Source organism: Tenrec ecaudatus, chromosome 10 (assembly GCF_050624435.1).
Source record: "Tenrec ecaudatus isolate mTenEca1 chromosome 10, mTenEca1.hap1, whole genome shotgun sequence".
Taxonomy (NCBI): Eukaryota; Metazoa; Chordata; class Mammalia; order Afrosoricida; family Tenrecidae; genus Tenrec; species Tenrec ecaudatus.
The window spans coordinates 97,159,649-97,187,059 of NC_134539.1; the positions used below are offsets into that span (position 1 = coordinate 97,159,649).

The window sequence follows — 27,411 nt, forward strand, 5'->3', positions numbered from 1 at the left end:
ATGATGGGGACCCAATTCCCACCTGTAGAGAGCTGAACACCCCTTCCAGAGGGGTAGTGAGGAGGAGATGGGCCACTCAGGGTTCAGTGTAACAACAATGAAACTCAAAACCTTCCTCTAGTTCCTGAACGCTTCCTCCCCTCCCAATCATCATGACCCCAATCCTACCTTGCCTTGCGGACCTGGTTGTACCAGAGGATGTACAGCGGTGCAGTGGGGATCTGGAGGCACAGGGAATCTAGGACAGACGAACCCTTCAACACCAGCGGTGGGAGTAGCGACACCAGGAGGGAAGGGCATGTAGAAAGGGAGAACCGATCTCGGAGATCTATGTGTAACCTCCTCTCTGGGAGATTGGCAAGGGGGAGGCGGGTGAGGGGAGACGCCGGGGAGTGTAAGATAAGATATAATAATTATTTATAAACTATCAAGGGACCAGGGGTGGGATCGGGGAGGGAGGGGGATGGGGGGAAAAAAAGGGAAACCGAGCTGATTCCAGGAACCCAAGTGGAAGGTGAATTATGAGAGTGACGAGTGCTACGAATGTATAAGGGTGCTTTGCTCAATTGATGTATGTAAAGATTGTGATAAGAGCCTTATGAGCTCCAATAAAAAGATTTAAAAAAAAGTAGAAGTTATAAATTATCAAGGGGACATTGGGGAGGCATGGGAAAAAATGAGGAACTGATGCCAGGGACTCAAGTAAAAAGAAAATGTTTTGGAAAAGATGATGACAACATATGTACAGATGTATTTGACACAATGGATATATGTACAGATTGTGATAAGAGCTGTTAAGAGCCCTCAATAAAATTAAATAATTCCCCCCAAAAAATCATTTTATTGGGGGCTCATATAACTCTTATCACAATTCATACATACATCAATTGTGTAAAGGATACTTGTACATTCATTGCCCTCAACATTCTGAAAATATTTGCTCTCCACTTGAGCCCCTGGCATCAGCTCATTTCCTCCCCTCCCTACTTGCCCCTCCATGAACCCTTGATAATTTATAAGTTATTATTTTGTCATATCTTACACTGTCCGACGTCTCCCTTCACCCACGTTTTTGTTGTCCATCCCCCAGGGAGGATGTTATATGTAGATCCTTGTGATTGATTCCCCCTTTCCACCCCACCTTCCCTCCACCCTCCCAGTATCGCCACTCTCACCACTGGTCCTGAAGGGATCATCTGTCTTGGATTCCCTGTGTTTCCAGTTCCTATCTGTACCCAGTGTACATCCTCTGGTCTAGCCAGACTTGTAAGGTAGAATTGCCATCATGATTGTGTGGGGGGCGGGGGGTGGGGGGAGTGGGAGGAAGCATTTAGGAACTAGAGGAAAGTTGTATGTTTCATCCATGCTACATTGCACCCTGACTGTCTCATCTCCTCCCCGCGGCCCTTCTGTAAGAGGATGTCCAGTTGCCTATAGATAGGTCTTGGGTCCCCAATCTGCATTCCCCCTCATTCACAAGGATTTTTTGTTCTTTGATGTCTGATACTTCATCCCTTTGACACCTCGTGATCCCACAGGCTGGTGTGCTTCTTCCATGTGGGTTTTGTTGCTTCTGAGCTAGATGGCCACTTATTTACCTTCAAGCCTTTAAGACCCAGACACTGTATCTTTTGATAGCCAGCCACCATCAGCTTTCTTCAGCACATTTGCTTATGCTCCTATTTGTAGTTAGAATATTCTTAATTGGCTTATCTTCACTTCTTCTGCCTGCTCTAATCTACTGATGAGCAGATATACTTTTCAACTACAGAATTTCTATTAGGTTCTTTTTTATAATAATATCTCATTGTTCATATTTTCTGCTTATTGAGACATAATTTCATCCTTTTCTTGAATTGTTTAGACATGGTTTAAGATTAAAAACTACTAAATATAGCACAATAGAAGTATGAACTGAGGCTGGTAGTTATCGCTCAAAGGTTGCACCTATACTGAATCTACCTGAATGCCACCTGGATTTTGATCTGGTAGTTCAGACAAGATGAGGCAGGAATAGGAGATGGAAGGATGGGGTCCAGAGCCTGGAAGAACTCCACAAAAGGCCAATGGTTTCACAAAATATACCCTTCCACTTTTAACAGTTAAATATCCACTTGGACTTGCAACAACTCTGGTCTTAATTTATCCAAATGTTCCCATCCCTGTAATATTTTTTAAGCAGTCTGGATCCTGTAGGTGGGTGTGTCGCAGATAGGTCTTCCTGCCCATGCTATCCTGACTCTGTAAAGCAAATGTGCATAGTCCACACGGAAACTGTGACTTAGACGATTATACACTGAACTGCTAACCACAAGATCAGCAGTTGGAAACTACCAGCTGATATGTGGAGAAAGATAAGGATTTCTGTTAGCTTAAAGATGTATAGTCTTGCAAACCCACAGGGGGCAGTTCTATTCTGTCCTATAGGATTGCCATGAGTTTGGGCAGACTCAATGGCAATGAGTTCAGTTTTGAGTTTGAAGGTCAACATTAGAGTTAGAAGTCAAACTGGGATCTCTAGTATTGAGACCTGTGCTCTGTTTATTGAATCTCTATTGTTTTCAAGATGAAACCCCATGCCCCCCTACATGTTGGCCTGTGACCCCTATGGTTGGCAGTTTGAAAGCCTCAGCATCTCCTTCCTCTTTATGTTTCCTGAACAATGAGTTAGTTGTTAGCTGCCATTGAGTCGGCCACAACTCATGGGGGCTCTGTGCACAGTAGGACTAAATGCTGCCTAATCTTATGCCATCTCTATGATTGGGGATGGAACTGTTGTGAGCCACAGGGTTTTCAGTGGCTGATTTTTCAAAAGGAGATCACCAGACCTTTCTTCTGAGTCTGTCTTTATCTGGAAGCAACATAACTCACTGCCCTTGAGTTAATCCTGACTCATAGGGCCCCTGTAGCGCAGAGTAGAACTGCTCCACATGGTTTCCAAGACTGTATATCTTTTGGGGAGCAGACAGACAGCCTCACCTTTCTACTGTAGAGTGGTTGGTGAGTTTGAATTGCTGACCCTGCATTTATGAGATCGATGCTTAACCCACTGCACCACCCAGACTGTTTGGAAGCATCCTAGCAATACACAAACTACCACTGACAGAAGGATGCACTGAGTGCACATGAGATGCACTGACAAGAACTGGGTTTCTTGCACGAAGGGAAGAATTCTATCACTGAGCTACCGATGTCTTGTAAAGTAATTACCTGTGCTTGCTACTGCCACCCCCGTGGACCCAATTAGTCATGTTTAAATCCCACAGAGAGTTCTAAACTATGGGCTCATGAAGTCTGGATAATTCAATTCATTTAACCTAAACTTCGTGGAGAGAGAAGGGTGGCTATGTGAGTCAGGAGGCACAGTGCTCCATGGGAGCAGCATGGGGAGAGGAAGGAGAAAGATGGAGTTCCACTAGTGGGTGTCCAACTGTGGACACCCCCCCCCAAATAAAAACAACCCCAAACACTGCCATCCAGTCAATGCTGACTTCCTGTGGGCTTCCAAGACTGTGTATGGGAGTAGAAAGCCCAGTCCTTCTCCCGTGGAGATGCTGAGGCTTTCAAACTGCCAACCATAGGGGTCACAGGCCAACATGTAACCATCACATCGCCAGGGGTCCTCACTGTGGACACCATTTATATGGAACTCCGCAGACGTGAGAGGTAGTGGTGTCATTCTCGCCTTGATAGTTCATGGTAAGTCTCTGGAAGGAAGTTGGGCTTCAAAATTCACGGCCATGGAGTTAATTCTGAGTCATAGCAGCCCTCTAGGGCAGGGTCCAACAGCCGTAAATCTTAGTTTCACGAAGTAGTTGGCGGTGTCAAACTGCTAACCTTATGGTTAGCAGCCCAGTGTGTCCCACTACAGCATGGGGTCTCCAAAGTTGGACTCTGGAAAGGTGCAAGGAAGTTTCCAGTCACAAGAAACGCTGGAGCTGAGCTCAGTGCCCAGAGGAGGCAGTGTGTGCGGGAAGCACTGCAAGCAACCAGCTGGCCTCCTTCCCACTGCCTCTTCTTCTCTGCCAACTCTCCATCATTCTCCATTCATTACTGCCAGGCAGAGCTCTGATGACATCATCACCCCGCTCAATAACCTCCAGGGCTGGTGCCCAAGGACCTCCAGCTGAACACCCAACACTCCATGCCAGTTGGCACAGCTATCCTGAGCCCACTGCCTTTCTTCCTCTACCTTCTTGCCGTGGCTCTCTCTGAACTAGCCCATGCCGGTCCCACCTCTGCCCAGCACAGCTCCCTACCTCCTATCTCCACATTGCCAAATCCTGCCCATCCTGCAAAAGCCTCCTCTCATTCTTTTGCTTTCCCTCCTCCAGGGAAGTGCTCTTGGACATGCTACTTGATTTGTCTGAGGCTCCAGTTTATCATCTGCGGGGTAACAAAAATTTGAACTATGGGAACATGACTGGTGCTAATTGAGTGGTCCTCAGTTCGAAGCCACCATAACCTTCTACTTCTGTAAAGAGTCCGTTTTGGACACCCACAGGGACTACTAGTCAGAAACAACTGGATGGCAGTTAGTTGAGCTAGGGACTGCATGTTTGAGTGTGTGCGTGAGTGAGTACAAACGGGAATGCGTGCGTGAGTCAGTGAGGGTATGCCTGCGTTAGTGGGTGCTTGCCTGCGTGCTTGCGAGAGTCAGGGAGTGAGTGAGTGAGTGAGTGGGTGAGTGAGTGAGTGAGTGAGTGAGTGAGTGAGTGAGTGAGTGAGTGACGCTTGTGTGCATGAGGTGTCTGAGTTCCCAAGACACCTTTGGCATTTTAGGGAGGTGGCAGAACTTGGGAGGAGTAGCCAGCGATGTGAGAAGAGGACCAAGTGGCTTTGAGGGGGATAGGGTGGTGTGGCGAAGTATCCCAGAGGGACCTTGGTGGTTGAAGATGGGGGAAGGTGAGGTCCCAGGCAGTGCCCTGTGGAGTCCTGTCCTTTGCAAGTGAACTCATGCACTGTTGGAGAGGCTTTGGAGGAGGGGGCCCCTCGGGGTGGCTATCCACGATTCCAGGGGGAGCCTCTTCGTGGGCACCAGGGACCGGGGACGCCCGAGGACAGAGCTCGGTCCACTCCAGGGGTGGCCCACGCCGGACGCAGTGCGAAGGCTCGGGCCACACCGCGCAGCTCGACTGAGGAGGGAAAGTTCTGGGACGAGTCTCCGTTACGCACTCACCACCAGGTGAGCCTCCGCGCGCGCCCCGGTGCCCCCGGGGCGTGGTCCCGCGCCTGCGCGGACCTCGGACCTCCGTGGAAGGCCAAGGGGTGTCTCCGCGGCGGAGCTGGGACGGCTGGACCCCGCCCTACCCGGGCCCCGCCCCTGTAGTTGGCCCTGCCCCTACCACTGGCCCCGCCCCCGCCATTAGCCCCGCCCCCTGCGAGCCGGAGCGCCCGGCGGGCAGTGAGCGGCTGGCTGACGCGTGGTGCGGGGCTCAGGCCATGCCCGGCGGGGCCCACGCGGCTGCCCCGCGCCCGGCGCGGCCCCGGTAGGCGACGCGCGGCCCCGGCCATGCAGCTGGAGGCGCAGGATGTGCTGTACGTGGTGCTGGAGCTGGTCATCGCCGTGCTGTCGGTGGCGGGCAACGTGCTGGTGTGCGCCGCGGTGGGCACCTCGAGCGCGCTGCAGACGCCCACCAACTACTTCCTGGTGTCTCTGGCGGCGGCCGACGTGGCCGTGGGGCTCTTCGCCATCCCCTTTGCCATCACCATCAGCTTGGGCTTCTGCACCGACTTCCACAGCTGCCTCTTCCTCGCCTGCTTCGTGCTCGTGCTCACGCAGAGCTCCATCTTTAGCCTCCTGGCCGTGGCCGTCGACAGGTACCTGGCCATCTGTGTCCCGCTCAGGTGAGACGCGCGGCGGCCGGGACCCCGGAGCTCTGTCGGAGCCCCCCCAAGGCCCTCCTTTCGCAGGTGCAGGCTCCTGCCCTGGGGGCTGGGGGGACCGCCCCCGCTGGGGCGCGCGGAGCCGCGGAGCTCTTCTCAGCCGGGGAGGCGCCGGCCACCAGCAGAGGTATGTGCGCCGGGGCTGCAATCCCAGACCGGACCCTGATGGCCTCTGCGACCCCTGGGCGCACTGGGGGACGCGCGTCCCTTTCCAGAGGTCAGCACAGACAGATCAACTCTAGGAGCTCCGGGGAGTGTGCTCTCCGGGGCTCCCATCGAGGCTCGGAAGAAAAGCCCGGGAAAGTGCAACCCCGCTAGAGGGTGGCTGCCTGGCCCTACTCCGAAACTGCAAATTTGGAGATTGTCTCTCCACCTCTCCGCCCCTGCCAGGAAGGTGCCTGGGACCCTCACCTTCTGAGTCAGCGGTAGAACAGGTCAGAACGAGGCAGGGGAAGAAGCTGGTGAACTGGGAAATGTGGCAGACTTTTGTCCCTGCGTGTTTAATGGCGACTCATCCCCTCGGCGTGATTTTAAGAGTTAAAAAGTGCAAACTGGTTCTCCAAAGAGGCCGCCAGCTCGAGGGCCACAGCCCTGTTGTGTAACTGTTTGTCCTCTGAACAAGAGGTAACCCTATCGTGCCAGGGCGGGGCTGGGATGCTGCCCCTGCGGAGTCGCAGCAGGTTGGGAAGTGGCCCTCGAGCAGCTTCCCACCCCCACTTTCTTCCGCAGCCAGCAGAGCACCAGGCTTAGCTGAGGAATTGCATTTAGAAGGTGGGTGTCAGGGAACCTCAGGGCTCTTGGAAAGTTATTTACTATCTTTGGGACCTGGGTCCCTGAGACAATTTTTGAGTTGAGAGAATGTGAAATTTGAAACTGACAGGGAAACAGAGTCACAGGTGGTAACTGTTTCCTTGACTGTAAACTTTAAGGGAGCAAATTGCCAGGTGTGACTGGGTGTATTTGAACCTCCAACCATTAGGTTAGTCGCTGAGTGCTTAACCACCAGGGCACCTTAGAGTGATAGGAGTAAGAGGGCAAGGAAGGAACTCATTTAGTGAGTGCCAGCTCTGCCAGGCAGTTTATAGTAAACTTAAATTCGTTAATGCTTGTAATCACTCCAGAGGGTACACACTGCTTCTTGGCGATGAGTTGGGGAAGGGGTTGGGGTGGTGGTGGCTCAGAGAGAATGGAACCTTGTTCAGGATGGTGCATTTGAAATGAGAATCAGCTGGCACCGAATTCCCACCATGCCACAGACTCTTGCAGCGCTGTGTGGGACACCAGTGTTTGGGGAAATGGTAGAAAGCGTGCTGCTATTTCTGGCAGAGGGTCCTGCGTGTAGTAAACGGTGGTTGTAAAGGAAATATGTTTGTGGGAATTGAGTGGGAGAATGCTCTCAGAAGCCCTTTTATTGGAATGACATATTGAGTCTGGTCCGAGTGGGATCAGGAGCCTCCTTCTTGGCTGGGCATTAAGCCTGATCTTGGCACCTGGGTTGTTCCACATGGTATTGCCCTGAGCTTCTGATTACTGGTATTCCTAACCAATTAGGTGTGACAGAGCTGTAGGGGTGTGTGTGTGTGCGTGTGTGTGTGTGTGTGTGTGTGTGTGTGTGTCAGATTTCAAGGCTTGAAACTGCAGGGCACTCTCTCTTTCTCTTATTTGTGGGTTCCTGTTCTGCCCTGGTGGTATAGTGGACTATACATTGAGCGGCAAGGTCAGTGGTTCAAACCCACGAGTTGCTCCACAGTAGAAAGATGAGGCTGCCTATTCCTACAAAGATGTAAAATCTCAGAAACTCTGCCCAATAGGGTCACTATGAGTTGGAATCAGCTCTGTGGCAGCGAGTTTTCCCCCTGGCTTTTGGTTCTCATACGCATTACTTGATGGCCTCCTGGGGCTTTTCCAGCACAGCAGAGCAGTCACAGGTCCCTGGCCTGAACTGCCATCCACGGAGAACTTGGACTTGCCACTGACACAAATCCAGCTCACCCGGGACGTAGTGGCCGGTTCCCTGTGCAAACTTTAAGGAAGTTCATCACAAGTTTACATCTGCTAGTTCTTTTCCCGGTTGGTAGTGGGTGGGGTTTTGAAACCCTGGGTGGATGTGTGGGTGTATTCAGGGGAAAGAAATGTGAATCACAGGCCCCCAGCTTCCACTTTGTATTTGCTAAGGGAAGGAGGGCCCAATGGGGACACAGGGAGGGAATTACCAGAAGGCTTCCCCTGATCCTGCCCTCCTGGCCATGCCCAAAGCGCAAGAGGTTAAGATTACAAGAGGAAAAGATATAACTTCAGACTCCTTTCCTGGGAAGGTGTGAGCTCCTGGTGTGTACCCACTGCCAGTCCCCACCCATAGGACTTGGAAAGATGTACTTGGGGGTGTGTGGTTTCCCTAAGCCCTCCTGGAAGCAGGTGCCTAGAGTGGGATTTCTTCCTTGAGTGGGTCCAGCAGTTCCTGCTTTGGGAGAGTAAGTGCCACCTGTGAGCCGGCTAAATTGAAGATCACTGGGCCCCACCTACTGAGTCAGACTCTGGGTGGGGAGCGGAGGCTCGTATCTATCTTTCTAACCTGTGAATTCTGGCCCCGCCAAAATTTGACCATTGGAGCCTTTTCCCCTATTTATGGGTGTGGGTCAGTGCTAGGAGCTCACACCTCAAACTTGGTTCCAAGTCCCTCCTCAGGGTCATGCAACTCCAAGTGGCCAGTGCTCAGATGGCACTCCAGAAGTTCCTAGCTGGCTTCTGCTAAGGAGGTGTCTCCCCTCATAAAGTCAACCATTAACCAGGGAGTGAGGGCCAGAAGCACTGCTTAGGCACATCTTTTATCTGGGCATTTACCTTCGACATGCCCACAGTTCCATCTGGGTGTGGAGGGCGTTTGTCCCCCAAGACTCTGGGTGGGTGGCCAGCCTGTCAACTGTGACATGCATGCCACACACCTGGCCATAGCCTCCACCTGCCACAACGTTACCAAAGTGTTCTTGGCTAACTTGAGGAAGATTACGGTGGAGAAGAGAAAGGGGCCCATTTGGTCACAAAAAATGCCATCTTGGGCCAGACGTGAAAAAAGGAGAGGGGCTGCTCTTCCCTTCAGAATATCGTCTGTCCCCCGCTTTGTCTAGTTTGGGGTCACACACAGTTTCTGACACCTGTGCAGACAGAGGTTGGCCCTGCTTAGAAGGCCCAGGTTCTTGTGGTGCCATCGGGAATGGGGAGTGAGTAACGTGGGAGGAAAGAGAGGCCAAAGCACACACAGCAGAACTTGGGGCACAGGTTTCTCGGTTATCGAGATGGGGGCGGGCCATGATGGGGTGTGGACACCATGAATGCGAACAGGTCTCTGCCCACAGGCTTGTCCCTGGTTCTCCTTTCACCTGCAAATATGACCTTATATGGATCTTGAGAGGAGGATCTATCCTGATTTATCGATTGCATGTGGGCCCAGCATGCAGTCACATATAGTCTGAGAAGATAGAGGGAATGGCAGCGTGAAGGCCGAGGCGGAGAGTGAGGTGATGTGGCCACAAGCCAATGAAGCTGGGAACCCTCAAGATCTAGAAAAGGCCTGGGGAGCCTTCTCCCCTAGAACCTTGATTTTAGGCTTCTGGTCTCCAGGCCTCTGGAAGGACAATTTTCGGTTGTTTTATGCTACCAACTTCTGATCACTGGTGACAGTAGCCACAGGAAAGTCATCCATGCATCAATAGAGCAATAATCTTGACTGCATCCCTTGCTCCCACATCCCCCTCCACCCCTGGTGCACCCCCTTACTCTCATCCACAGTAAACGTCTCCAACAAGCCATCCAGTCTCACTGTCCCCTCTCCTGTTGTCAGCACTATGCCACGGAAATTGTTCCTGTCAGCGCCTTTCTTTTGGCTGCACCTAGCAGTCACTTCCAGGACCTCATTGTGCTCTCTGCCAGACCATCATGATGAACCAAGGGGCAGCCCCCACCTTCTTCCTGCTCCCCTGTAATGAATGGTCTTAACTGCAGCTGCCAGGGAGAACGGTTTGAAACAGGCGTCGATCCGATCGTGCCCCTCCGCTGGCACCTAGCATGGTTAGGTGCCGTCAAGAAGGTTCCAACTCCTGGGGACCCGGTGTCAACCAGAAGGAGACTCCGCCCACTCCTGCACCACCCGCTCAGTTGTAGGGTTGAGCCCATTGTTGCAGCCACTTGTGGATTCACATGGTCAAGGCTTTCCTTTTCCCAACCCTTGGGAACCAGAGGACAACCATCCAACGTCTTACCCTGGCTTCGAGCTCCTGACTGGAACCCTTCCCCTGATCACGCCGCTTAGCCACACGGACCCAACTTCTTAGTCGTCTTTAATCGTGGCAAAAGTGTACACAACAAACCAGTCTCTGAGTCAACAACTTCTACATGCATAATTCAGTGCCACTGATTATACCCTCCTTGCTGCCCAGCCATTGCCGACATCCTTTGCCAAGTGACGCCGCCACTATTCACGGAAGCTCTGTGTCCCTACACAACGACTCTAATTCCTCCCCCACCACCACCCCCCACCCCGTGGTAACCGCTGGTCAAGTCTGGTTTCTGTTTCTTTCTTTCTTTTCTTGTTAAGTAGTTTTCGTGACAAAGTATTCACATTCAAATTCTTTTTCCAACCATGGCGCCTAGCCTGAGGTAGGAGCTCCAATTAAAAAACTATATTGTGGTAAAATGTATATGTGGAAAAATGTGTCACTTTATTTGAAAAGCTCAATCCGTGACAGTCACAAGTACCATGGTGTGTACCCATCACCACTAACCAGTTCCGAAGTTTTTCATCATCCCAAACACCTGATTCCACTCCTTCATCCTTCCCCAGCCCCTGGCAGCCGCGACTACGCCTTTCTCTCTGGGCACATGCCTGTCCCGCAGGCCCCCCACTATGATGAGCCAACTCATCCCAGGGGACGTTGCAAATCAAGATGTTGGGCAGGGAGGGCCCAGGATGGCAGGTTCAGGGTTCAGGGCAGACACCTGGTGAAATGAGGCCAGATGCAAAGGTGGTCCAATAGAGTTTAATGGGGAAAAGAAGGGGAAGGCATCTTCTACAAAGTTCTGTCATATCCTGTGGGAGAGCAAGGAGCGGCAGGGCCCCAAGGTGCCCCAGGAATGCTGTGAAAGGACGTGTCCTCAGAAGCACTAGCACTGCGGGCTGAGGCGGGGCGGGCGGGGGTGCTCTGGGCTAGGGCCCGACCCAGAGAGGCACTGGCTTCAGACACCGCTTCACACAGCAAGCTTGGAGCCCCTTTGTTACCTCCTGGAGGAGCCCCGGTGGCTTCGTGGTCACGTGTGAACTACTAGCTAGGGGCAAGGCCAGCGGTTTGCAACTCCGTGGGAGGAAGACAGGTGAAGAGTTCGTCTCAGAAGCTCACAGGGGCGGGCCTACCCTGTCCTAGATAGGGCTGCTTTGAGTCAGCGCTGGGCTTTTGGTTTTGAGTCAGCGTGGCTCTCAGGTCTGAGGAGAACATGCCCTGAGTCTTGGGAGGAAGGACTCATCGTTACTTGCCCTTCGGGACTTAGGACATCTCTCAACTCCCTTCTGCACTCTAGTGCCCTCCCCCCTAGTTAGAGGAATGACCTTAAACTCAGCCGTCTGTTTGTTGCTCTTGTCAACGCTCATGTTTATCACTGCTAATTGGAACCTGCGGCCTGGCCCAGGAGTGTGTGCTGGCCATGTGCTCCAGCAGAGACTGAGGTCTGCTCTGGTCAGTTGGACCTTCAAGTTCTGCTTGAGACCAGAACCAGGAGGGTCCCTGAAGGTCCCACCCCCTCTCTGGGGAGTCTCCCACAGCATGAGAGGAACACTCAGGGAGTATGGGACCTGCCCTGGAAGTGTGGGGAAGGAGGGGACCAGGACCTACCTGCTCAGTCCACCCTTTGGCCCTGCCCCGGGCCTGTGGCTGGAGAGCCACTTCACAGGACACTTCTGTACATACCATGGGGCTGTTTCCTTTTTAAAAATTTTTTTTAATCATTTTATTTGAGGCTCTTCAAGCCCTTACAACAATCCATACATCAATTATACCAAGCACATTTGTACATATGTTGCCATCATTTCTAAAACACTTTCTTTCTACTTGAGTCCTTGGTATCAGCTCCTCTTTTTCCCCTCCCTCTCCACCCTCCACCCTTGTGAACCCTTGATAATTTATAAATTTTCATATTTTACACAATCCCGCTGTCTCCCTTCACCCACATTTCTGTTGTTTGTCCCCCTGGGGTGGGGTGTGTGTTGGATGTTGATAATTGTGATTCATTCCCCCTTTCTCTCCCTTCTTCTCCCACCTTCCCGCTACCCTTATGGTATCGCTACTCTCATTATAGGCCCTGAGAGGTTTATCTGTCTTAGCTACTGTGTGTTGAGAGCTCTTGTCTGTACCAGTGTACATGCTCTGGTCTAGCCAGGTTTGTAATGAAGAACTGGGGTCATGATAATGGGGGGTGGGGGGAAAGCATTAAAGAACTAGAGCACTGGTTTCAACCTTCCTAGTGTCTCGGCCCTTTCCTACAGTTCCTCATGTTTTGGCGATCCCCCACCCACAAAATTATTTTTGTTGCTATTTCATAACTGTAATTTTGCTATTGTTATTAATCGTAAGGTAAATATCTGATATGCAGGATGTATTTTCATTGTTACACATGGAACATAATTAAAACACAGCATAGTGATTAATCACAAAAAACAGTATGTAATAATATATTGTGAAATATTTATTTATAATGACAAATAAATGAACTTTTGTCTCGAAGCATGGGGTAGCGTGGGTAACAGTCTTCACACTGGGTACTCCTATGTGGGCATATCTGCATGTGAGTAGACTCGTCTGCAGGCGGATAGAGGAGCGATATCTCAGTTCCTAAGATCATCAGAAATGTGTGTTTTTCAATGGTCTTAGGCGACCCCTGTGAAAGGGTCGCCTGACCCCCAAAGGGGCTGCAATGCAACTCACAGGTTGAGAACTGCTAAACTAGAGGAATGTGTGTGTTTCATCGGTGCTATACTGTACCCTAGATGGCTCATCCCTTCCTTGTGACCCTTCTGTGAGGGGATGTCCAACTGTCTACAGATGGGCTTTGGCTCTCCATTCTGACCCCCACTGTTCACCTCAAAATGGTGGTTTTGAATCTTCTGATGACTGATGCCTGATCCCATCAACAACTCATGACCACACAGGTTGGTGTGCTTCTTTCATGTGGGCTTTGTTGTGTTTCCCTCCTAGATGGCCACTTGTTTAACTTTAAGACCCCAGACGCTGTGTCTTGTAGTAGCCAGGCATCATCAGCTTTCTTCACCACATTAGCTCATGCACCCATTTTGTCTTCAGTGATCGTGTCGGGCAAGGTGAGCATCACAGAATGCCAGGTTATTAAACAGATGTTCTTGTGTTAAGGGAGGACCTGAGTAGAGGCCCAATGTCCGTCTGCTACCTTAATCATTAACCTATATACATATGTACATAGACCTATGTCCCTATCATTATAGAGTAATATATTTGCATATGTGCATGCCTATGTTTAGACCTCTATAAATGCCTTTTGCTTCCTAGTTCGTGCCTCTGTTTCCACGAGGCTGTTTTCACTGCACTCTTAAAGTGTTGGTTGGCGGTGCCTGTCTGGAGAATGCAGAGACTTAATCATGTTTTACAAAACAGGCCGTCTTTATCCCTTTTTCTAAAAGTGTATGTGGGGCTTGATGTCTCTCCCTGGCCTGATGTCCTGCCACTCCCCTGAGGGAGCAAGTAGTCCCTGGGACCCGGTCTCTGTACCTCACTCACCCTTTCGATCTGCCACTGAAGACAGCCATCTCTGGTCACAGTGGGGCTTCAGCGCCAAAGTGTGACCTGGAGGAACAAATTGTGAGGACACATGCCCGTGACGCTGGGATGTTTAGTACTGCAGAACTAGAAAATGGTGGGAGTGGCACAGGACTTGCCTTAACTTTGGGGGGGGGGCAATGAGAATCACCATCAGCACAAGCTCATTCCTGTGAGCAGACGGTCAGACAGATCCTCACTTGCCAACCTTCCTACCCCTTCTGGGACTAGCTCTCTGCCCACCTCTCTCCTGGCTCCATTGCTGTGGCCACCCCGCAGTCACGCAGGGCCATGACTTACAGTTCAGTGGTTTACCAAGGCTGCAGCAGACTGCAGCTCAGGACCAGGACCAAGGAGCGTGGGGGCAGAGGCTGAAAGTCTCCCCTAGAGGAGAGTCTATCCCTCCCGTCTTCAGTGCAGGAATGCTCTCAGTGCCTCAGTAGACAAGTAGACTTCTCTCTGCCATGTGTCACTCTTCTCAGCCATAAAGGCCACCTCTGCCCCTTCAGGATAGCCTCCTCCTGGCCCCCAGAAGACAGGAGTTTTCTCAGCCCCCTGGAGACATGCCCTTTCGTCCATCTTAGGACAGACTTTCTCTTGGCCTTATTAATATAAACATGTTTACAGGACAGGCCTCACTACCTTCAGCACTGTCATCAGCCTCTCCACTGTTAACGGACAGCTTGTATCCAGTGCAGTATTCCTAGGAGCAGCTTCCTGCCATCACTGACTGCCCCCTCTCGGGCCTCCTGGTGTGCTCAGTTACAATACGTAATCCGTATCTTTCAGAGGTTCCTTGCTCTCGCTCCTTCGCTCTGCTTCTCTCTGCTTCTGTTTGCAAACTTCTCTGGGTCTAACTGATGGAGCCCCGGGGCCATAGCGGGTAACCATTGGGAAGCCAACCGCAAAGTTCAAAAGCACTAGCTGTTCTTTGAGAGCAAGATCAGCCTTCCTACTCCTGGAAAGAGCGAAAGTACTGGACACCCACAGGGACAGTTCTACCCTGTCCTTCCAGGGTTGCGAGGAGTCAAAATTGACTTGATGACAGTGAGTGAGAGTTCGGTGGGAGACTGGCTCTCACATCAGGACCACAGACTGACCCATCCCCTCTGGGTTGATGCCACACATTTCATTTGCGTAGTAGGCTCCAGTCACTGCATATGCCTAGTGTGTTGACCAATCTCTGCCACGTGAATTCACCGATCGCAGGGCAGGCTACAAAAGTAAACCATGCTTTACTGTACAGCTCCTCAGGAAATGTGACACTCTGTGTCTGTGGCTACCAGAGACAGCCAACAGGCTGGAGACACAGACTGGCAGCAGGAACGTACATGGCACAGCGTGCCTTCTTTGGAGGTTGAGGTTCGGCTGTCACACGGTTCTGAGGACATTAAGCCTGGCTGAGGGGGTGTGCTTTTTCTAGAGGGCTTATGTGTGAGTTTCGTGTGTGGGATGAATTTTGAGCTAAGGGCACAGGAGCTGAGGGGAAAGTGAGAGCAATCATGGGGTCTGACAGGAGCCCAGGGGATCTGAGAGTGAGGAGGGCCAGGGCGGAAACTGGAGAGGCTGATGGAGAGAGGGCAGATCAAGGAAGGCCTGGGTGGAGCTTTTTAAGGGAGTTTGGGTTTTGTTTGGTAAGCCCAGGAAGGGATTTTTTTGCGCTAGAAACCAATCTATTTGCACAGAAGTAATAATTCAAACTGTCCAAAAGGACACAGAAGGAAAAGCGAATGAATCTCTTTCCTTCCCCAGACTCCGTCTGCACGGCTCTCTCATCGCTGGCACTGGGTTTTGTGCTGCCTTCTCCAGTCGATCTGTTGACAGCCTTATGCTACGGAGATGCTTAAGGATTGTAGCTTCACAAGCCCTTCCCCTGCCCTCCTTCATTGTCACCTTTGTTAGGCTTTCTTTTGTTCAGCTGATCCTACAGCAGCCTTTAGTTGTCCGTACTCCCTGCTAACCATCAAGAGAAAGGAGGATACACATGGGCCCAGCTATCCCTTCCAGAATATTTAGGACACTGCATACCTAATAAAAAACTTCACATTAAGAAGAGTGATTTGTGCTTGTGGCAAGTGAGCTGAAACTGACTGCTAAGAAGGTAAACTGGAACTAAGTCACTGAGCAACACCCAGCCTTTCTCAGTCGCTCTCGCAGCTGGCTGTCCAGATGTGCCTTCTCAGCGGGCTGTGCACGTACGTGCTGTGTTGTGTGGTTTCTATCATCGCACTCTTGCTTTCAGGCTTGTTTTTGTTTGTTCTAAAATGTCACGAGGTTGCGTCTAAAGATCGTCTTTTCCTTTGTTGTTTGAACTGGGCATGGCACCCCGAGGTTTAAATCTGAAGACATGCCTTTAGATTTTAAATTTAAAAATTAAATTAAAAGTCTTGATTCTGGGTCATTTCTTTTTTCTCTATTTTTCTATTCTCTTCTGGGTTTATTCTCAGACAGATGCTTCCTAGATGAGCTTTTGCTTCTCAAACTTTCCCTTCTCATTTTCTAATAGTTTTCATTTTATGCAGGGGGAATTCCCTCATGTTGCCCGTCTTTCGCCTTACTTCTGCTCATGTGTTTTGTCCCACTCCTATTAAAAATTGCTTTTGCATTTATATTTGTACTTTTAAGAAAAAAAATTACCATCACCAAAAATCTTTCTTTCATCCACCACCTGGGCTGGGGAGGTGGAAGGGTGGATGGACGCTAAGGTTCCATGGCGGGGTGGGGGGGTGGGGCACAGTAACTGGGTTCTGGGGGATATCCCACAAAGCTGGTCCACAGACAGGTTTTCCATTCATCATTCAGTCTCCACAGCTCATTGACGAGCCACAATCACCAATGTTCTTCCCACATCTCCCATAGCTATCCGCAGAACCCAGCGCTTCATGCTCACTGACCCCTCCTGCCCTCCTCCCCCAGCCCCTGCCTAGAGCTTCTGAGGGCCTCGCCACGCCCACTTCTGATTTGGGGCTTCATGCATCTTGATGATCCTGTCTTCCTTCTGTTTCCTAGACGCTTCACCCAAAGGGTCTGGTTTGCTGACTATTCACTGATTCACTTTGATGTGTCTTTAAATTGGATTTTAATAAAGAGGTTGGTGTGGGTAGATTTGCATTTTAAAATGGTCATTCTGGTGGTAGATAGCCGGGGCAATGGCTTGCAGGGTAGGCAGTTGTTACCCAGGTAAGAGAAGAGAGCTTGGTCAGAGGGAGGTAGGGGCAACAGAGGTAGAATCTTGAGATGTTGGTGGCATGACAGATCTGAACTCGTAGACCCCGGAAGTTTGAAGTGTGGTGTCATCGAGGAGGCCCGGAAGCGTCTGGAGCAGAGTCAGAGGGGCTGCACAACCATCTAAGACACGAGGATCTCTGGAGAAGCAGAGGTGGGAACTGCATCAGTGAACAAGGCTCAAAAATAGGGCAGATCAGGGCTAGACCGAGTGAAACCGATGGGCACAAGGTCTCAGTGTCTAGTCAGCACAAGGAGAGGATCCGTAGTGACTAGTGAGTGTGACGTGCCTGTAACTAGAAGATACGGGTTTGTGGGGATGGGTCCAATGGCACTTGATGACACGAGGCAAGAGGCTTTGGAGAGGGGAAAGGCAAGAGTCCAGGGTAGTTCCCCGGTTTCTAGGCAGCTGGCTAATGATGTCGTCAGGAAGAGAGAGGGCTTTTGTGATACATTGGATAGGCTGTGTTCACGGTGCCTACAGCAGGTGACTGAGTCTAAAGCTCAGCATTTGAGGTGGGTCAGGCCTTCCTCCTGGCTGTAGACCCAGTCTTACTGTGTTGTGGAAGCTCAGCACTGTTTCTCCATGCCCTCCCTCCTACCTGCAATCCCTGCATCCTTAGGTCCCCTTCTGCCATCATTTAAATGTACTCAGCTCCCTCCCACCTCCCTAACCACTTTATTTGGTTTACACCCCATCTTGCTCCAGCCCTACCGACCGCAGATCTCTCAAAGCAGCTTTCTGGATATGACAGCTTGATTTTCATAGCTTATTTGAACACTCCTGCCTTTTTAAAAAAAGAATTTTTGTTGTGAAAGTATATGCAGCACATTTGCCAATTTAACATTCCTCATGTGTCCAACTTAGTGACAGCTATTACAGTGACCTTAGTGTGCCGCCGTCACTAGTGTTCATCCCACAGCTCCCGTCGCTGTCCGCAGAACCCAGCGCTTCAGGCACACTGACCCCCCTGCCCTCCTCTCCCTCCAGCCCCAGGTAACCAAACAACTTTGGTCTCTCTGCACTTGGCTAGTCTAGAAGTTTTGTATGAGTGATATCAAATGATATTTGCCCTCTGCTGTCTGACTTTAGTACATGCAACATGATTTTGAGCTTCACCCATGTTGTAGCATGGGTCAGAATTTCATGTTTATCCATGGCCAAGTAATATTCTATTGGGCCAAGTAATATTCTATTGTATGTATGTGTAACATTTGACTGTTATTTCCCAGTTTCTCTTGCAGTCACATCCTTCTCCAAAAGGACCATTATCTGCCTCCAGCCCCCTTTCCTCTCTCAGCCTGTCGTTCATCCAGTCCTTGCACTCTGCACCTGCATGCTCAGTTCCAGCCTGTTTCTCTCTTCAGGAGAGCCACCTACCTACTCAGCCTGTCCACTTGGATGCTTCTCGATATCTCCATCCATCCCTGATATCGCTGGGGATGACCTTTATGAGGATAAAGAGAACCAAAGCCTACCCACTCCTCAGGCCAGAACCCCGATACTTCTCTGTCTGCCCCTAGTCCTCACCAGTAACCAGGCTCTCTCATTAGGACTTAAGGAATTTAAGGACGTCTTAAACTTCCTTCCTTCCAACCACTTCTCTTTGGCCCCTTCTCCACTTCTAGTCTGTTCTAAGATGCCCACCTGGGCAAACGTGGATGCCCATTCATCAAAAAGCTACGACTCTTCTCAAATGAAAACCTGAGTGATATTAAGTGCCTTAGGGTAAACTCTGAAATCTTTCATGTGCCCTATCTGGTCTGGGGCGGATGTTCTCCTCCAGGCTCAGCCTGTCCCCCTTTCTCCTTGTTCTCTGTTTCTGTCTCTCTACTCGGGAGGCCTCTCAGTCCACGAGCGTGGGGCTTAACCTGCTTTTGGCGGGACAGTCCCGATCTTTAACAATTTGTCCCGCGTCCCACGGCATTTTAAAAAGTCCCGATTTTTGGAAAGAATGCACGACAAGCTAGGGTGGACAGTTTTTGGCTGCCGTGTGGCTGTCTGTCGCCAGGATATGAGTTTTATCAATGGTGTCCCGCTGGTGTCCGGCGTTACCAACGTTACAATCCAGTCCCCTCCTTCTCCCCGGGACCTTGCCCAGTGACTGGCTACTGATAGACCTACGATCTGGCTGTGTGTGTGTGTGTGTGTGTGTGTGTGTGTATTCCTTAGTAACATAATTTACCTGTGTTAAGCTGTGAACATTTCACCCTTACTTGATGGTACCTTTCCCATTGTCCAAAACGACACGTTCCTATCATTTAAAAAGTGAATTCCCATCTCCACTCCCCCAAGACCCCATCCCTGGGAACCACTATGAACATTAGTTTTTATATATTTAGTTGTTCATGTCATTTCTCAAAGTGATAATATACAATGTTTGTTCTATGGTAATGATTTATTTTTGTGCAACTTAACACCTTATAGGTTCATCCATGTTCCAAGATGTTTTAGGAATTCATGTTTCGTTATTGCTTAGTCGTATCCCATTGTATGTGTGTACCACATTTTATCTGTCATGAAACAAGTGCCCGCTGTCTTGATTACTGTAGTTGTGTAATTGGTTTCTCAAACCAGGAAGGGCGGGGACAGCTATTTTGTTCCTCAAAACTGCCTTGACTATTCAATTTCTCTTGCCTTTCTGTATAAAATTGAAGATTCGTTTTTCCATTTCTGTAAAGAATGCTAGAATGTTAAATTTTGATAAAATTGTGTTTTTTTTGTGAGCTTGGAACATCTGTCCATCATCTAGTTAGGTTTTCTTTAGAGACTTTCAGCAGTGCTTTACAATTTTATTTTATTTTTTTAGTGCTTTACAATTTTCAGATCCTGGTTAAATTTATTCCGAGGTATTTTATTCTATTGAATGCTATTGAAATTGAAGTTGTTTCATAATTTCCTTTTCAGATTTCTCCAGGCTGGTGTCTAGAAACCCAATTCATTGCTGTGTTGACTTTGTTTCCTGCAATTTTGCTAAATTCCTCTATTCTTGTTTGTTTGTTTGTTTTCTATAAAGGATTATGTCATCTGCAAATAGGGATACTTTACCCTTTCATTTCCAGTTTGGCCACCTTTTCTTTGTTTCTCTTGCCTTATTGCTCTGGCTAGGACTTTCAGCACACTACTAGATAGGAGTGGTGACACTGGCCTTCCAGATTATGGAGCAGTGGTTTATTTGATATGGATCGTCTAGCCTTAGTCATTGTAATTCCCACCGAACAGCTGGGTGGGATCATGACGAATGGCTGTATGTCCTCCTTATTTCTTCATGGGTCTGAGCAAGAGAAGGTGGGAAAAGACGCTGATAAGATTGTATGATTCAGCGGTGAGTGAAAATCTTGGAACTTTGACATGGGGAGTGATCATTTTTGCCAACTCACTGACTAGAAAATGAGCCATCTCAGAAGGGGGAATGGGGATCTCAGCATCATCAAGGAAGAAGAGACAAGAGTGGAAGACATCCTTTGGACTTGGAGATCCCTGCATGTTGAGCCTCCCTGATCCAAGAGACAGGACTGTGACACTGGGGAAGTGGTGACTGAAAGATGCAGTAACACCAAGGGCATGACAGAGTGGTGAACTTCCAGATCCGTGGAACTATGAAAGCTGTGCCTTCAGGCAGGAGGCCAACTTCAGGAGGAGGATACCCGCCAGGCACTAAGTTTGCAGAGCTTGCTGATTTAGGGAACTAGAACTGAGCGAGGATTTAGAGTGGTGTGGTCTACCCTGAGACAATAATCAGCAATGCTAAGGGAGCTCTGTAACATTGCCCAAGCTGGACAGAGGCCAAGAGGCCGTTTGACTGAGAGATATGCAGGCATAGCTGCAAAAAGGTGCTCCTGACCAAAGGGCCGTATTTTGATGTTTTAACCTATTATCTTGCCCAGTAAACCACACAATCCTGAACATGGTCTGTAAGTTCTGTGGGGCTGTTGCAATGTATTATCAAATCCAGAAAAGAAGTCAAGGACAGCTGGCATCAGACTTGGTAAGAAGGTTGGAGGGAGAGGCATATCTCACCTCCCCTTGATAGAAATCGGCCTTGAATGGTCGTTGAATCTGATTTTCCTTCCCTTTAGTGTAATCAGAGGACATCAGATGCTGCCTCCACGGCCTTTTTGCACGTGTCTAGTTTCTGTTTTCAAGGGGGAAAGTTTGCCATTGAGTATCATGTTGGCTGTTGGCTTTTCATAGATGACCCAAGGAACTTTCTTTTTATTCCTGTCTTGTCAAGAATTTTTATCAAGAAAGGCTGCCAGATGTCATCAAATGCCTTTTCTACACAAATTGAGTTGATTATGTAGTTTGTCTCCTTTGCTCTATTAATTGGTATATTCTATGGACTATTTTCCAGTGTTGAGCCAGCGTTGCTATTCCTGAAATGAATCCCTTTGGATCATGCTTATCTTAGTTATTTTGTACTGCTGTAGTAGGAATAACACAAGTGGATGTCTTTAACAAACATATTTATTTTTCTCACAGTTTGAGAGACTAGAAGTCTGAAAGCAGGGTACCATCTCTTGAGAGAGGGTCTTCCTTTCTGTTGGCTCTGGGGAAAGGTCCTTGTCTCTCAGCTTCGAATCCTTGGCTCCTTGGTGACTTCATGTGGTAAGGTCTCTATCTTTCCCATCTCTGCTTGTTTGCCTGCTTGTTTAAAAGTTTTTGTATCTTTTTTTTTCAATTGTAAGTGATTTTTTTTTATTTTAACAATTTATTGGGGCTCATACAATTCTTTTCACAGTTCATGCATATACATACATCAATTGTATAAAGCACATCCGCACAGTCCTTGCCCTAATCATTTTTTTCTCTTTTCTTCTTTTACATTTTATTAGGGACTCATACAACTCTTACCACAATCCATACATATACATACATCAATTGTATAAAGCACATCCATACATTCCCTGCCCCAATCATTCTCAAGGCATTTGCTCTCCACTCAAGCCCCTTGCATCAGGTCCTCTTTCCCCCCCCTCCCTCCTCATTCCCCCCTCCCCCATATGCCCTTGGTAATTTATACATCGTTATTTTGTCATATCTTGCCCTATCCGGAGTCTCCCTTCCCCCCTTCTCTGCTGTCCCTCTCCCAGGGAAGAGGTCACATGTGGATCCTTGTAATCAGTTCCCCCCTTCCAACCCACTCACCCTCCACTCTCTCAGCATCGTCCCTCACACCCTTGGTCCTGGAGGTATCATCCACCCTGGATTCCCTGTACCTCCAACCCTCATATGCACCAGTGTACAGCCTCTGTCCTATCCAGCCCTGCAAGGTAGAATTCGGATCTTGGTAGTTGGGGGGAGGAAGCATCCAGGATCTGGGGGATAGCTGTGTTCTTCATCGATACTACCTCACACCCTAATTAACCCATCTCCTCTCCTAAACCCCTCTATGAGGGGATCTCCATTGGTCGACACTTGGGCCTTGGATCTCCACTCTGCACTTCCCCCTTCATTTAATATGATATATATATATACATATATATACATACATATATACATATACACATATATACACATACATACACACTTATATCTTTTTTTTTTTTTGCATGATGCCTTATACCTGGTCCCTTGGGCACCTCGTGATCGCACTGGCCGGTGTGCTTCTTCCATGTGGGCTTGTTTGCTTCTGAGCTAGATGGCCGCTTGTTCACCTTCAAGCCTTTAAGACCCCAGACACTATCTCTTTAGATAGCCGGCACCATCAGCTTTCTTCACCACATTTGCTTATGCACCGTTTTTCTTCGGCGATCGTATCATGGAGGTGTGCAGCCAATGATATGATTTTTTGTTCTTTGATGCCTGGTAACTGATCCCTTTGGGACCACTCGATCACACAGGCTGGTGTGTTCTTCCATGTGGACTTTGTTGCTTCTGAGCTAGATGGCCGCTTGTTTATCTTCAAGCCTTTAAGACCCCAGTCACTATCTCTTTTGATAGCCGGACACCATCAGCTTTCTTCACCACATTTACTTGTTCACCCACTTTGGCTCCAGCAGTTGTGTCGGGAGAGTGAGCATCATAGAGTTCCAATTTAATAAAAGAAGGTATTCATGCATTGAGGGAGTGTTTGAGTAGAGGCCCAAGGTCCTTCCGCCACCTTAATACTTAACCTATAAATATAGACACATAGATCTATTTCCCCATCCTCCTATATATATTTGCATGTACATGTCTTTGTCTAGACCTCCATGAATGCCCTTTGACTCCTAGCTCTTTCCTCCATCTCCCTTGACTTTCCTCCTGCCCTACTACCATGCTTCATCGCCACCTGGGCTAGAGTATACCTCTTCTCTAAGCAACCTTACCCTTGATCATTTCCCACCAGGCCTGTCACTCCCCCTTCTCTACCATTTGGGGTCCCATGTTTTTCCCTTGTCCCTGGGTTTGTTAACACCACTTCCTTACCCCCCCTACCCCCCCACCCCAAGTCCCCCCAGAACTGTCGGTCCCGTTGTTTTTCCTCCAGATAGTTCATCCAGCCTGTCCTATTCAGACAGACCTGTGGAGTCACTAACATGCACGAAAACTAGACAGAGGAAAACAAAGCAACAGTATAAAACCAGACAACAAAACAACAAAAACAAACCACTGACAAAGAACAAAACAGAACACTTCACAAGAGAAAAGCTTGTAGTTAGTTCAGGGATCATTTACTGGCCCTTAGGATCGTTTTCCAGTCCAGTCTGTTGGGGCACCACGCCCTGGCCCCAAAGTCCACTTTCAGCATTCCCTGGGGACCTTGCCACTCCATTCCCTTGCTGTTCTGCTGCACTCCCCCAGTGCTTTGCCTCGGTGTGGTGGGATCAGGTCAGGTGCAATTCCCACACTGTGTCTCCGGTGCTGTCCCCTGTATCGCCCTTAGTCACTGAGGGGCATCATGTCTCATAGTGGGGCCAGCCATGTTGTTCTCTCTGTGGACTGGCTGCTCTACTCAGGAACATCATCATCACGGCCTGGTGGGCCAGGCTGTGCTCCACTCTCTCCTCACTCTCTCCTCCTGCCCCTTCATATTCTCCCGTGTGCTCTGATCAGATATGTTCATCTCCCGGAGCTGCAGAGTCAATGTCGTCCTTTGGAACAAATTCTTTTCGGGGGAGGGGCAGGAATCCACTTAATTTATGGTGCTGGGGCCAGCCTCCCAGACCTCTCCACCAGTTCCCTCCTCCACACCGGGATATTGCATTCACACCTTGCGACACTGGGTTGAAGTCTGGTCCCACTTTCCCTGTGGAGATATAAACAATACCCTCCCTTAAAGGAGATTTATGTAAGACACATCCTATTCTAATATGGTATCATTAGCATAACAAGTGGGATTATAGCCACAGATATAGGAGTTGGGATTTATAATACATTGTGGTGGGGGCACAATTCAATCCACAGCCCACCCCCTGTTGAATTGATTGTGACTTGTGGTGACCCTACAGGGCAGTGGTTCTCAACCTTCCCGACACCATGACCCTTTAATACAGTTCCTCATGCTGTGGTGACCCCTCCCCCCATAAAATTATTTTCGCTGCTACTTCATAACAGTAATTTTGCTACTGTATGAATCGGGCAACCCCTGTGAAAGGGTCGTTTGGCCCTCAAAGGGGTCGCGACCCACAAGTTGAGAAGCACTGCTGTAGCATGGCTCCTTAAGGTTTTTGAAGCTGTAAATCTTTATGGAAACAGACTGTCAACATCTTTCTTCCTCAGAACTGCTAGTGGGTTTGAACTGTTGACCTTTTGGCTAGCAGCCAAGCCCTTAACCACTGCATCATGAGGAACCTTTGTATGTTTACATATACATATAGAGTCACCTAGTGTTCTTTATTAATAGCAGGAACTTTTAAAACAGTTACTGGATGGATGCTGCCCGTGTTTCAGAAAGAATGAGTCATTCTGAAGTAGTGTTTCTGTTTTTTTTTTTCACAACATTCTATGTAGTTGCCACATTAGTACCAGAAATTCCCTTCTACACTTCAGTTATGTTCATAAGTTACTATTTTTCCATACCTTTGTGCTACATTTTTTTCTCTTATACACACACAAGTTTTGACAGCGAGGAGGTTTGGGATTCATATAGTAGTTCAATGTCCCTGATCATCTCAATACCTACGTAGTTTTGTTTGTTATTTGGTTTTTAAATCCAGGATCCAATGAAAGATCACGATTACATTTGGTGAAGTCCCTTGTGGCTAGCTGCCGCAAGTTTCCCGGGACCTAGGGAGATCCCGTGCACAACAGGATGAAACGCTGCCCAGTCCTGTGCCCAGCCCAGAAGTCAATGAGGCTCTCACGATCGTGATCCGTAGGGTGTGTGTGTAGAGAGAGAGAGAAAGAGAGAGTATCTTTCGGGAGGTTAGCATTTTGAAGAGTTCGGGCTATTTGTTCACAGCATGTCCCTCAAGTTGGGTTTGGTTATTTCCTATGGCAGATTCATTCAGGTTCAACACTTGGCTATTTACAGTTGACACTGTTACGACTGATATCGACGGCTAGTACATGAAATGGCGTACCACATCAGCTTTGCCATGGCTTGTCTGTTACGGCAGATCCGGGGTAAGGTTGTGTCAGGTCTGCCATGGCTCTCCATTGTGACTGAAGGGTTTCTTTTTCTCTCGTTTCTTTCACCTTTCTGAATTGGTATTGTTTTGTTAAGAAGAGCTTAGTATTAGTATGGACTCTTGGAAATGCCACTTAATATGTTATGGTCCGTTCCACCTGAAATGGATGGTGTGGTTAGTTAGGTGCCGTCGAGTGGGTTCTGGCTTCTGACAACCTGTGTGCAACGGAAGGAAGCACTGCCTTCTCTGCACTCTCCGCACGTTGTTGTTAGGCTTGAGTTCCTGTTTAAACCACGGTGTCAATCCATTTTATTAAGGGGCCTCTTCTTTTCTGCGGAGCCTTTCCTTTACTAGCAGGATGTCCTTTCCCAGGGGCTGGTCCCTCCTGATAACATGTCCAAAGTACTTGACACAGGCCAGCCTCACTTTAAAAAAAAATCATTTTATTAGGGGCTCATACAACTCTTATCACAATCTGTACATACATCAATTGTGTAAAGCACATCTGTACCTTCATTGCCCTCATCATTCTCAAAACATTTGCTCTCCACTTAGGCCCCTGGCTTCAGCTCCTCATTTTTTCCCTCTCCCTCCCTACTCCCTCATGAACACTTGATAATTTATAAATTATTATTTTGTCATGTCTTACACTGTCTGATGTCTCCCCTCACCCATGTTTCTGTTGTCCGTCCCCCAGGGAGGAGGTCACATGTAGATCCCCCTTTCCACCCCACCTTCCCTCTACTCTTCCGATATCACCACTCTCACCACTGAACCTGAAGGGATCATCTGTCCTCGATTCTCTGTTTCCAGTTCCTGTCTGTACCAGTGTACATCCTCTGGTCTAGCCAGATTTGTAAGGTAGAATTGGGATCATGATAGTGGAGAGGCGGAGGAAGCATTTAAGAACTAGAGGAAAGTTGTATGTTTCATCGTTGCTACACTGCACCCAGACTGGCTTGTCTCCTCCCCATGACTCTTCCGTAAGGGATGTGCAATTGCCTACAGATGGGCTTTCGGTCTCCACTCCACACTCCCCCTCATTCACAATGATATGATTTTTTGTTCTGAGGATCCCTGATATCTGATCCCTTCAACACCTCGTGATCACACAGGCTGGTGTGCTTCTTCCATGTGGGCTTTGTTGCTCTGAGCTAGATAGCTGCTTGTTTACCTTAGCCAGGCACCATCAGCTTTTTTCGCCACATTTGCTTATGCACCCATTTGTCTTCAGCGATCGTATGGGGGAGGTGAGCACACAATGATATGATTTTTGTTCTTTGATTCCTGATAACTGATCCCTTCGGCACCCCGTGATCACGCAGGCTCGGGCCAGCCTCACCTTTAAGGAGCATTTGCTGTGTTTCCTTCCCCAGATGTGTTTGTTCTGCTAGCAGTCCAGGGTACTTTCAGTGTTCATCACTAATATCTAATCCGAAGGAATCAGTTTTCCTTCAGTCTTCCTTATTCATTGTTCAGTTTTCACATGCGTATGAAGCAATAGAAAATACCATGGCTTGAGTCAGGCACAGCTTAAACCTCAAAGTGACATACTTGCTCAGTAGCACTCTAAAGTGGTCTTGTACAGCAAAATTCCCCAGTGCAATTCATCATCTGATTTCTTGATCAATGCTTCCCAGAGCATTGACTGTGCATCCAAGCAAGATGAAATCCTTGACAACTGTAACCTATTCTCCATTGTCACGGTGTTGTTTATTGGTCCAGTTGTGAATTGTTGTTATTGAGGTTTAATCCATGCTGGAAGGCTATATAGTCTTTGATCTTCATCAATAAGTGCTTCGGGTCCTCTTCACTTTCAGCAAGCAAGGTTCTGTCACCTGTATATTGTGGTTGTTAATGAGTCTCCCTGTAATCCCGAAGTTACTCATGCAGTCCAGCTTCTTGGATTATT

The 27,411-nt window shown here is 48.8% G+C and overlaps 1 protein-coding gene across 1 annotated transcript in view; it reads left to right on the plus strand.

Annotated features, from left to right (window-relative positions):
- The first annotated feature begins 5,417 nt into the window (after nucleotides 1-5,417).
- ADORA2B (adenosine A2b receptor) overlaps nucleotides 5,418-27,411 on the plus strand; it is a 38,853-nt gene continuing 16,859 nt past the window's right edge. The window contains exon 1 of the mRNA XM_075561035.1: nucleotides 5,418-5,847. Coding sequence (XP_075417150.1) covers nucleotides 5,513-5,847 — 335 coding nt within the window. The 5' untranslated portion in view covers nucleotides 5,418-5,512. The remainder of the gene's footprint in view (nucleotides 5,848-27,411) is intronic.